This window comes from Metopolophium dirhodum, chromosome 4 (assembly GCF_019925205.1).
Source record: "Metopolophium dirhodum isolate CAU chromosome 4, ASM1992520v1, whole genome shotgun sequence".
Lineage (NCBI taxonomy): Eukaryota > Metazoa > Arthropoda > Insecta > Hemiptera > Aphididae > Metopolophium > Metopolophium dirhodum.
In genome coordinates, this window is record NC_083563.1 from 265,360 (window position 1) to 277,478 (window position 12,119).

The following is a 12,119-nucleotide window of genomic DNA, read 5'->3' on the forward strand; positions in this document are numbered from 1 at the left end:
TTATATACTACAACAACGTTGTTATGGTACAATTTTTAGTCTGTTTTTATAAAAACTATTTGGTTAATTAAGTAGGTATAACATATTTAGAAATTAGTATCTATATATTATAGTATAATATGTAATAATATGATTCACAGTTTAAAATCTGTAAACCCTATTCTCATAACGATTCGTTGTGGTTAAAATAATTGTATTCATTTTTAAATCATATAGGTTAGGTATATCTTAAAATTGTCGTCGAAACTTATTGCAATTACTCATACCCACAATTAATAGTAAACACGTGCAAGTATTAATTTACTATACATTTATATTGTGTTGCATAACGCGATAAATAATTATTTATTATTGATAATGGCTTAATGTGTAGTATGTTATTTAAAAGTTACAACACAGATTGATATGTGATAAACTGGTAAAATAATAGATGGATTCAATTATGGCCCACGTTATTTAGTAACGGGAAAGGTCAAAATACATAACATGACATCAATGAATACAAATATGGTATAGGTATAATACTAACTGCAAAACATACTTCGATCTGTTTTCGACGAAACGTACCTAGATTTATATTTTTCAGTTTGACCGAAGACATCGGAAACTTACAAAACATAGGTATGGAGTTAATGCGGATTTGGCGAAAATCACACGGCATTGGGAGCTCGGGAGAAAAGATTATATAGACAGGTACAAAATAATATGTCACTAATATACGATAAAACAATACATATTTATAATATATTATTTATTATTGTTGCATTTTTCAACGTGGTCATAACAATAATACATTATACAATAATATTACAAGTAGGAAACTAAATATTACACAAAAATAAAAAGATAAAACGAATACAGATAAGACAATATAATATACGAAGAAGGAGGTCTTCCCTGCAGCAGCATTACACACATGATATTAATAATAATAATAATAATGATGATGACGATGATGATGATGATGCATTTTTAAAGCAGCGTAGTGGTCGCGTTTATTTACGCTTGACGTTTGTACGGGAACGGGTACGAAACGGCGGGAGCGTACACCGGGGCGTGGGCGGCGGGCGCGTACACCGGGGCGGGTGCTGCCGCGTAAACTGGTGCCGGGGCGGAGTAAACCGGGGAGGAGTACACCGGAGCCGGGGCCGCGTACACTGGGGCAGCGGGGGCGATGACTTTGGCGCCCTTGGTGACCTGGGCTACGAAACCGTTGACGTCGTCGGCAGTGTACGACACGGTCCTGACTGTGCCGTCAGGTTCAGCCAGACTGTACTGTCCCTGTACCACACCGTTGGACAGGCTCTCCTCGGCAGTCTTGTAGTCACCGGTGGCCGGGTCGGACACGCCGTACTTGTACGCGTACGCCGGGTTCGGGTTTACCGGTTGGTAGGAGGCCGCCGGATAAGCGGGGTAAGCAACAGGGGCGGCGTGCACCACGGCAGCGGAAGGGTAAGAGGCAGCGGGGTAGTATTGGGCCTGGGCGGCGAATACGGCCACGCAAGCGAAGCAAACTGCTACCTGTTGTGCAAAGATATAAACAACACGTATGTATTATAATATTAATATCGGGGGACGGAGTGGCCGAGCGGACTAAGGTGTCGGTTGCGACGCGCACCGTCGCCGGTTCAAAACCCGGTCACGTGTGGCACTTCTCTTCAAACAGTCACAGTGTCTGGAGAGAGACGCCACCATCCCCCCCTCCAATCATGGCAGATACCTACAAGTACCCACTAGAAAATTCTGCCAAACTAACAAACACACGTGTTTAAACCTACAGTACCCTCCCCACAGTTAAAAATCACCCAATGGCCTAAGTTGCCACGGGTTAATTAATAATAATATTAATATCGTCATTATTGTTACACGGATAACTTAAAAAAACTGCAGTGCGAATTAATTCTGTATACAGAGTGCGTCCCGAGTTGTTAAGTATGATATACTTATGATATTTGTGCATTTACACTGCACATTTTGCGGTTTTTTTCAATTATTGTAACCACTCAACGTTATTATAGGAAAGATGTTATATTATATCCAAAACTCGGGTAATTACTCAATCGTTTCATGAATAATTTTGTGATGACTAAATAATATTTTACGCACTCACGCTAAAGTGACGAAAAAAGCTGTCTTGGCTTCTAGGTTAGGTCGGATACCTATACAGAGGTGTACCCATATAGGTCTTGTGGCTACTGCAACTGCATAGTAAAAGCAATTACACGAAATTTAAGAAAAAAAACCAAATAACGTGGTAACACATACTTGTCCTAGTCGAAACGCTTAGTAGTATTGGACCTGCAGAACGTTTTAACGAATCCGATCAATTGTTTGCCTATATTATTCTTAGGTGATACCTATAATATTATTATGTTCGGGTTGTTCTATATTTTGTCCTGCGATACAACTTAATAATCGGCGTATATAACTATATAATAACACTAACAATATTAACAATGTACAAAATGCACTTACTTTGGCGAACATTGTTGATTTCTTTAGTTGCTCTGGACTCTGCGTAAAAGCGACTGGCTGCGATATAAACTGCACGAACAGATAACTGAACACTTATTATTTGCGACGACGGTTGACGAGTGAATATGACAAACCGCTGTCACGCGACGCTTTTATACAGAAATATTACACGTGCGCACATTATGCCCCCGATAATGGGTGATGATGTTTGCGACAGTTTTGCGCGATTCCATTAAACAGGTATATAATATGTATTTCCAGTTTGCGACAGATATGAACGCCTCTGTCCATAATATGAGCGTAAACCGACCGAAATGGCCATAACCACTAATAGTAATGGTGTTTTTTTTTTCTATGATCTTATTTTTTAATTTTTTCTTTACCTCATCTCGGACGTATTTACGCTGTTATTAGGTTTATAGGCACCTAACCTGCTGCAGGTTGATTACGATAATTGCTGCAGTCGGGATATATGACGTTTATTATTGTACTACAGTTCGCGCCCTACATTATGTTTGTATACAGTCAAATTTAAGACAAGTGTGTAATAAATAATAATACTATGCGAAGATCCCCACACGCAATAATTTCGTTTTTTATATGTTTACGCACACAGATATTTTATTTATACGGATTATACTTAATGGTATTATATAATCTATGTAATCTTGTACTTTGATAGATAACTAAAGAACGTATTGGAAGTTTGGAACTATAGACGGACAACGACGTGGCAGAGAAATAAAATAGGTTGGTATAAGTACATATATTGATTTTAGATTCTACGCGGAGCGATGAATGTATTCATTTTTCAATGATGTGTGTTTTTTTATTTATATGCTTATCGTTTTTTGTGTCAGTGTACACGATAAGTAGTCGAAATAATGCTTCGATTTTTATCGAGTATCGATTAGTATCCTTCGATTAGTATCTTTTACGGTGGAAAAGTGAATCTAGTCGGTGCATTGCGGAGGTAAAAATTAAAAACAAGTTTTCAAGAAATTTGAAAACCCCCCAAAAATATTAAGGAAAAACGGGAATTTTTACGCAAAATCAAATTTGGTTTTTGGTGTAACTCTTAAAAAAATACCGTAGAAATATGAAATTTACATTAAATGTTTATATTAGGTACCATTTTCTATGCAGCAATAAAATAATATAAAAAATATTTTGATTCACGCTGAGCCAGGCATAAGAAATGTTCGATTGTTATTAGTTTTTTTTTAAATTATTGTCAATAAAAAAATTTTTGCCAGTTCAAAAAACTTGAAAATGTAATACAAGATTCCTTGAAAAAAAAGTTGAGCGTAAATCCACAATAATTTTTTATGAGCTTCTGAAGTTTGACTTTTAACAAAATTCGTAAAAATTATACGAAAATTTGCAAATTATTTTAAGTTAGAAATTCATACAAATTTTTCTTTTACATCTAAGCATTAAAAATTTAATATACAAAATTCATTATAAGTTTATGTATCTTCATCAAAAAAAAAAATGTCTACCGGAAAATCAAATTAAAATGTTATATTAGCGTTTGAAGCACAATTTTTAACAACATTGCATATTTACTCGATTTTGCATGGAGCCAATTTCTTATTTTGTTGTAATTCAAAAACGAATAACCGTATAGATACTTTAAATTTACACCATATTAAGTTTATTTTATAATTTTCTATACTTGATAAAATTTTAACTTGTTTTGGGTTGTTGCGGACATCTTAAATTTTAATTTTTTTTAGTTTTTTTTCTATAAATGTCAATATACTTTTATTCATCGGGTCAAAATACTTGATAATTTAATATAACACACATTGTTACAATATCTGTTTAAAAATATTAAAAAGATACAAAAAAGCGAAAATCCAATGTGAATACACGTCATACTTATTAGTTTTTACATTTCACTCATTATTGAGATAGGTACGCACTCAACTCAAGCATTTCATATATAATATGGTACCTACCTAAAATATTTTTAAAAAATGTTGATGCTATACTGCATTTTTGGAAATTAATGAATTATGATTCGGGTACGGGTACAGGTAATTGTCGTGTAAAAGCATGTTCCCGCACGGATTTTTTTTTCATTTTATTTTTGTTACTCTAATTAAATATTGGATATTTGGATTCATTATATCTTCAAAGAATCATCATAATCTTTATTATATTATCTTTATAGTTCTGCGTTATTTTAATTTTACACGTAGAAAAATTATTTGATGATTATCAATTATTATATGAGCTGAATAATTAAACTAGCCATCGGTATATTATATAGTATATTCGTATGACGTATTTATATGTCCTGGTATCAACACAATCCTGGAGTTCATGAGCGATGATTTAATTCTTGTGCGTACATACCAATGTTATTATTGTATTATATTAATAATAACAATTAGTGTGTAGATATATTTCCCACACAGCATTTTAATATTTCCCAACTATGGTATAAATATTTTCAGAAAAACAATATTATTATCAAAATATTTGAAAAAGTTGCGTAAATAATAAGGAAATATTTTATTTATATTTTTTTGCAAAGAAGTTAACATTTGAAAAATATTTTGTAAAAAACATTGACAGAACGTTTTTATCATATTTTTTCAAAAAACATTTTCATGGAAACATTATGAAAATATTAAGTCAACATATTTGTGCAATCGTGTAGTCCAATATTTTGTTATCATGAGAATAAAATATTTATACAATATAATTAGTAAAATATTCATTATTCAAGCACTCCAAAATATTCACAAAATATTATAATTTCCCAAATGCTGTGTGGATTAAAATGTACACAAAACTAAACCTTACAGGTTTTCATAACACAATTCATTCATGATGATTAGATAACATATCTCTTGTATATCAAATGGGAAGCTTTCAAGCTATAAAATATTTTGACTACCTATATGCATTTTTGCTCGAGAATTTAATTTTATATAACAATGGTGCCTCAAAGGTCACACATTGTAGAGCTCTTATTAGTTATTTAACTTGTTCATTAATGGTATTCGACTCGTGTGGTATGCTATTATTTTCTGGCGACCATAAATTAGTTCGTATTATTAAAACCTCAAAAAGAAGTTTTTCTGTTCTACAACAAACATAGTATTTTCATAGAATGATACAATAATACAAATTGTCCACTGTATTTTAGTTATCTGGTTTAATTGTTACTAATTACAACCACGGATAATATTATATGTGTCAATAATGATATTTCCGATCAAATTAAACGGTATACGATATTGACTAGAAAATAAAGCTACTGTCCATTATTTTCAGGTATTGGTGCATTTATAAATTAAAAATAATGTATTAGTAAATTTTAATAATTAGAAATGGCCTTGCGTAGTAAAGTCGATTTATCAATAATCGGTACTAACAAGTAAAAATAAAATACTTTTTACTACTACAGTTTAAGTGAAAAATATCCGTCTATCGGATACATATATCATCTACATAGTAGGTTTACAATATAAATCGCGATTTCTTATATGTTATAATAATTGATTAATAATTATATATTAATTTAATTATAATTTTTTGTACACACGCATACCTATTATAGTACTTTCAAAGTTTTAACTTTTAGGATATATCAAATTGTGAAAATAAATTATTCAATTTATTTATTTTAATAATGTAATATTAAGTTTAAATTCTTCTTATGTGCGTTATTAAATTTCTGACCCAATTTAAATATGTCTTTAAACAAAATTATCAACAGTGTCTATCAGTATTAGAAATTTAAGTAATTTCCTATTGTCATAGTTGTAAATGTGTTAACAAAATATTTGAATTTTACAAACTTGCCTATGTTGTCAGTTAATGCCTAGACATTGACGATATCGTCTACCAATGTTAGGAATATATGATAATGGCTAGGCATTTACGTTATTACCTAATTTACATCATTGACGGTAACATATACATGAAAATAAAATATATTTTCAAATAAGGGAGAGGAACCACAATTCTGCGTATATAATTGGCAATTTTCAAACCAATGTATATAATAGTCACGTTTTGTTCTCATCTACAATACGATCGGAATATAAATAAGGCGATATCATACACCTGGATTTATCCAGAGCAGAGGTACCTATAACAGGTTTATTATTGTTGTATTATGCAATGTTATAATAAACTGCATAATACAAATGCTCCAATCTAATAAACGGAGCTTAAGGACTGCTATTGTGATCGGTTATGCTGAATCGGCGTGATTCAGTACTGCTTAAGTGCTTATCATGATTCAATGAAATACTTTTCATTACCTATGATAACAACTATAAGGATTTGCTAATAGCAAATAATACATATTGAACCATTGGTACACGTTCACTCTCGTAAGCTTATAATACAGGCCTTAAAGCAAATATTTCGTTATATATTTTAAACAACGGTGATTAAGTACATCATAGAATTGTAACACCTCGATATTACAATTTAAAAACTATAAATATACACCTACTTATATTATATTGAATAGTAATATTATAATAAGTAATGGCTATACCAACAAAATAAGTTGGTAGTATATTATTATGAAAACTAACTACATATTATTTTGTTTATAGTAAGTTCGAGACATCATGTCCTGGGACGTGAAGAAATATATTTTTCCAGGGTGTGGTACGCGGTTAAGTATATACGGCGGTACCGATGAACTGGACCAACTCGTTATCCCACCGCCGGTTTCTCCCCAATTCCATTTATAGGGTCGGCCTAAGTATCTTAATTAGTCGACTATAACCGAGTGATTACGTGCGGGATTCATAAAAATGCAATCAACACGATATATAATAGTGATTATGTGTGTTATGAGAACATTTGTGAGAAAAAAAGACAGAGTGAGAGAGAGGCAATTTCAGCGTCGTAATTGCACAGTGCGGCTCTGCGCTCCAACGCCTGTGTTTATTTTTTCTCCGGTCGTATTGTAGGCCTCAACGTATTACCCATATTGTGTTATTATCGAACCGAGACTCTCAATGTTTGTTCAAATATCGTACGTATATAATACTATACTAATATAATAATATGAAGGTACTATAATAATTATTATTATTCGAATTATAATACAGCTGCTGTGTACATATACACGTGGTACAGCTATATAGTCATTTATGCATGCATATTATTTATTAGCTTTAACACTAGGTATATAATATGTACTCGTATATTAACATAAGCCTGCTTATATATTATAAAATTACTATGTTTTACCTGGTTTTGATTGCCTTTTGGAGGCGTACCCACTGCAGTCTACGGAATCAAAGACTTTTCAGTATAAAACCTCAAAAGTCATAAACCAACAAAAAAAAAACCAACACATTGTGTTGCGCAATCGAACCTGTCTCGGGGGCCGCGGTCATGTATACGTGGTGCCGTGTATCCAGACACGCATAATGCAATATTCTCAATGACTTACCTGAAATGAAAATAACAGATAATATTATATTATATTGATTAAGATTTAAATTGCGTAAATGGTAGAACACGTTCAGTAGATGATATGAACAGATTTATTCGTATGCAAGAAAAACAATCTACACGCTTGCTTGTACACCTAATAGCGAAGGTGTGAAAAGTATAATAGTATCCAGCCCATAGGTACTGTGCAGTAGAACGCAATATCATAATATATAATATAATTATTACGAAAGACTATGGGACCGAAAACTAAATAAATAAAAAAAATATTTTGTGGTCTCTCGGGTGTCCCTGATATTATAATACATACAATATTATATTATGTATACGAATGATTCTAAAAAACTAATTTAAGAATTTAGAGAACATACACGCTTAGTGAGAATAGACAATGATTAGACCTCGTGTGTTACAAGTTCAATGAAAATATGAAATTATAGACCTAATAAATTATACGTTTTATATTTATTCAATTCTAAGTAACTATAAAAATCTAAATAATAGTAATTAAAAAAAATCCCCCACAAAGAAAGTTGGTTAGTTAATGAATTACCACGTGAACATAAACATGTTGATGAAAATAATTTAATTTATAGGGTTATATTATCAATATCAATCTATAATAATATAATAGGTACAGGTGTTGGATGAACACCGTTCATCTTCCACGGATTAGTTGTAATAATAATAACAACAACAACAACAACAACGTGTGATCTCGACACGAATACCTCCAAAGCGTTAACACCATTGACCGTGTTACCTCACAAGTTTACCAAACTTGGCGTAAATAATATTCCGGTCAATACTAACACCGTATTTGAAAACGACGGTCTCAATCAGCGTTATAATCCTTCGATGACGTGCGCAGGTTAAACGCGAATTTTATGCAATAGAAAATACACATTTCTCCGCAGAACGTGAAACGCGTACAAACTGCAATACTACTTTTTCGTATACATAAATATTAGGTACAGATGATTAAAATAATATGTTAAGAGACATTGATTTTTTTTTTGTTACACAAGCGCATTTGCAACCGTCATTTATAGATTTTATTATTTTTTTTTTTATCAATAATATTTTTTGTATTGATATTATTTTATAAAAAGGATTATATAGGTATTTAGTTAAAAATTATAACTTATGCAAACATTCAAGAAAAGAGTGATAGGACTCTAACAATATTTTAGATTATATGTAAAAATCATCTGTCATCAAAATAGAATTACCTACATGCTATTTCATACGTGGGTAAAATGAGTAAATACTTTGAATGAGATTGATCATAAATAGGTAGATCAAAACATTTATTTGAAACATTTAAATATACTATACATTTTTAATGGATATCTATCGAAGACGATTCGATGACATATATCGATTATTGTTTTATATACATAATATTATATAACCCCCCCGTGGTCAAAGTTCGCCACTACCATATTATTTTTTATGGGTTTTATTTAATATCTAATCTATAGGTATAATATTATAAAAATATAATAATAATTTGTTTTTACGCGATTTCGGCGGCGTAGGTACTCAACTGAGCGTATACGTAACCTAGAATAAAATCCACCAGTTTGATTAAATTTAGTTGGGCCTAGATCGGACAGTGGTCTTACGATATAGACGCCCTCGACCGCTGTGCTCATCGTACGTGAAGAATGTACAGCCGCGTGTTTGTACTGAGTAAATTATTAGTTTGGTATCTCGACAACCACACTCCTACGCGTGTAATAACGTACAAAAGGTGCACATAATTTTGTCGATCAACATTCATAACTTTATTAGAAGGTCGCACTGTGGTTCTGAGAAATTAGCGCCACTGACGTCTGTTTATATTTCGGGGTCGTACTAAACTGAATTTTTATGGAGACGATGTAATAATATGTTTTCCATCAGCTGCTACACTGTTTTTACGTTGTATAACCGTCGCTGGTTGTGTATAGATTTTAAGATTTTCCGTCCACAGTCAAACAATTATTTTGAAATTACAATGCATCGTGAACTCACTCTACCCCGCCAACTAATATTTTATCCACGGACGTCTTATAACGTCTGTCAATGGTTACAATTCTATAAAAATTATAAACGTTTAATGAAACTGTAATCTAACTAAGTTTGTTAAAACAATAAGTAAAACGTTCATACTTATTTTGAGAGTAGTATAATATGAGGGGTCCTATACCTACAGGCTACAACAGTTCTACCCACTTGCAATTGCGTACACAGATATTTCCAATATAGGGGAATTAGGGAAAGGGGTTATACTAAAACAAATTATTTATATATATAATATATTATACTATATGTTACTGTCAAAGACGTAAACTAAGGAATTAACGTTAAAATTACTAGTCACTAATGGTATTTCCGATCAAATTCAACTGTAATGACAGTATACTGTAATTAAATACATATTGGATTTACATGATGAATTAAAAAAGGAAATGCGGTGTAAAATCTAATTTATCCATAAAACTGATCAGTATACCTGCTAACAATGACATTCTTTCGGAGTCGGTGATAATAAGTCGATGATTGTAAAGTACTAACATTGATTATAAATACCAGTAAAATATAGCCGTCCAAATCGCGATAGCGGACTGTTATAATAGTTGTGCACACGCACGCATACTAGCACATTGCAGCATAACGGCATTGTAGTACCTATACCTAATATAATATAATCGACCGATTTTTCTGTGCACTGTAATAGTGTAATTTTAATTTTTAACCGCGGTAAAATCCAATTTAAATGCTAAACAAAATTATCAACATTTTCCATCTGATATTAAGGAATTTTCCTGATCATATTTGTAAATGATTTAACAAAATATTTGATTTTATCGACATTTCCTATTGTATATTATTGACTGTTAGTGCCTAGCCTATATATAAACATTAATGATATAGGCTAGACATTTACGTTATCACCTAAATTACATCATTAGCCTTAACATATATACAGGTTGTCCAGTGAGGATATACCCATTAGCCGTAGAGGGGGACTAGCCGGCCAGACAAAAACCAGTTTTTTGCCGTTTTACCTAAAAAATAAGAAAAAATAAAAATTCATGAGATTAATGAAAATAAAATGTAGAAAAATTAAAATTTTCACAAAAATAAACTCTATAAGACGGCTATCTTCAATTGTTTCAAAAATAAAAAAATTATTTTTTTAACTTATTTACCTAAAATAATTAAATAAAAAATAAAATATGTGCAGTCCTTGTGTCTTCGAGTCTAATAAAAATAAACAGATTTATGATATATTTATTATCTCAGGATGAATCGCAATGGCCAATGGGTAAATCCTCGCGGGACATCCTGTATATATTTCATACAAAATAAATTAATATTTTATATCAGTTTTCACATTTTTATACAGCGACAAAGAGCAAAGAGAGGGGGGAGATTTTTAACACCACTACACTACCCTCCCATGTACCAATGTTATTTGGAAAATTGTATTTATATTATAACGAAACCTTTTAATCGTATATATTCTAAAATCAAAATAGTGTCAGCAGATGGATGATGTACGTAATCTATATATATATAAATAAGTGTACATTTTGAATAAATTTTATAACTCAAGATCCACCAAACCGATTTTGATGAAAATTTCAGGACATACTAAGATTGATATGTAAATGGTTTCTGTGAAGTTTGTACGCTGTGGGATAAGTGGTTCCGGAGTTATGGCCTCTTAAGTGCACACCTGGCGACATGGCCAAAAACAACAACAACGTCTATACAATTATTTTTATCTATGTATATAATCCCATAGTAACCATTAAAAACAAAAATTCTATCGTAAATTTCAAAATTCCTGTTTGAGCACCTACCGGGGATGATCAATTCCCTTTTTAAATTAGCCTCTGACACTCACAAAGAATGTGGCTTTCTAATTGGTGAAAGAATTTTTGAAATCGGTTCAGTAGTTTCGAAGTTTATCCCGAACATACAAACAAACGCTATCATTTTATATATTAGTATAGATAAAAATGAATGTTCGTGTGATGTAGATTAGACCTCGGGGAAGAAGATAGGCTAATTTAAAAAGTGTTAAATTTGTTTTTTTTTATTCATCGGATTTTAGTACGGTTGCGTTAGGCTTTTGTATTAATTGATTATATTAATCCTCCGTAGGTGGAATTAAGAAAAAATGACAAACTTGGTACAATTTTGAT

The 12,119-nt window shown here is 31.8% G+C and overlaps 2 protein-coding genes across 4 annotated transcripts in view; both read right to left on the reverse strand.

Moving 5' to 3' along the window:
* Positions 1–12,119, reverse strand: part of LOC132942416 (neurobeachin-like protein 1) — a 136,798-nt gene that overhangs the window by 57,904 nt on the left and 66,775 nt on the right. The window lies entirely within an intron of this gene.
* On the reverse strand, positions 735–3,125 carry LOC132942428 (cuticle protein 7-like). Its single transcript, XM_061010781.1, has 2 exons — positions 2,476–3,125; positions 735–1,521 (listed from the first exon to the last, which is right to left on the reverse strand). Exons 1-2 carry the CDS (start codon positions 2,485–2,487, stop codon positions 1,000–1,002), a joined length of 534 nt encoding a protein of 177 aa, XP_060866764.1. The 5' UTR covers positions 2,488–3,125; the 3' UTR covers positions 735–999.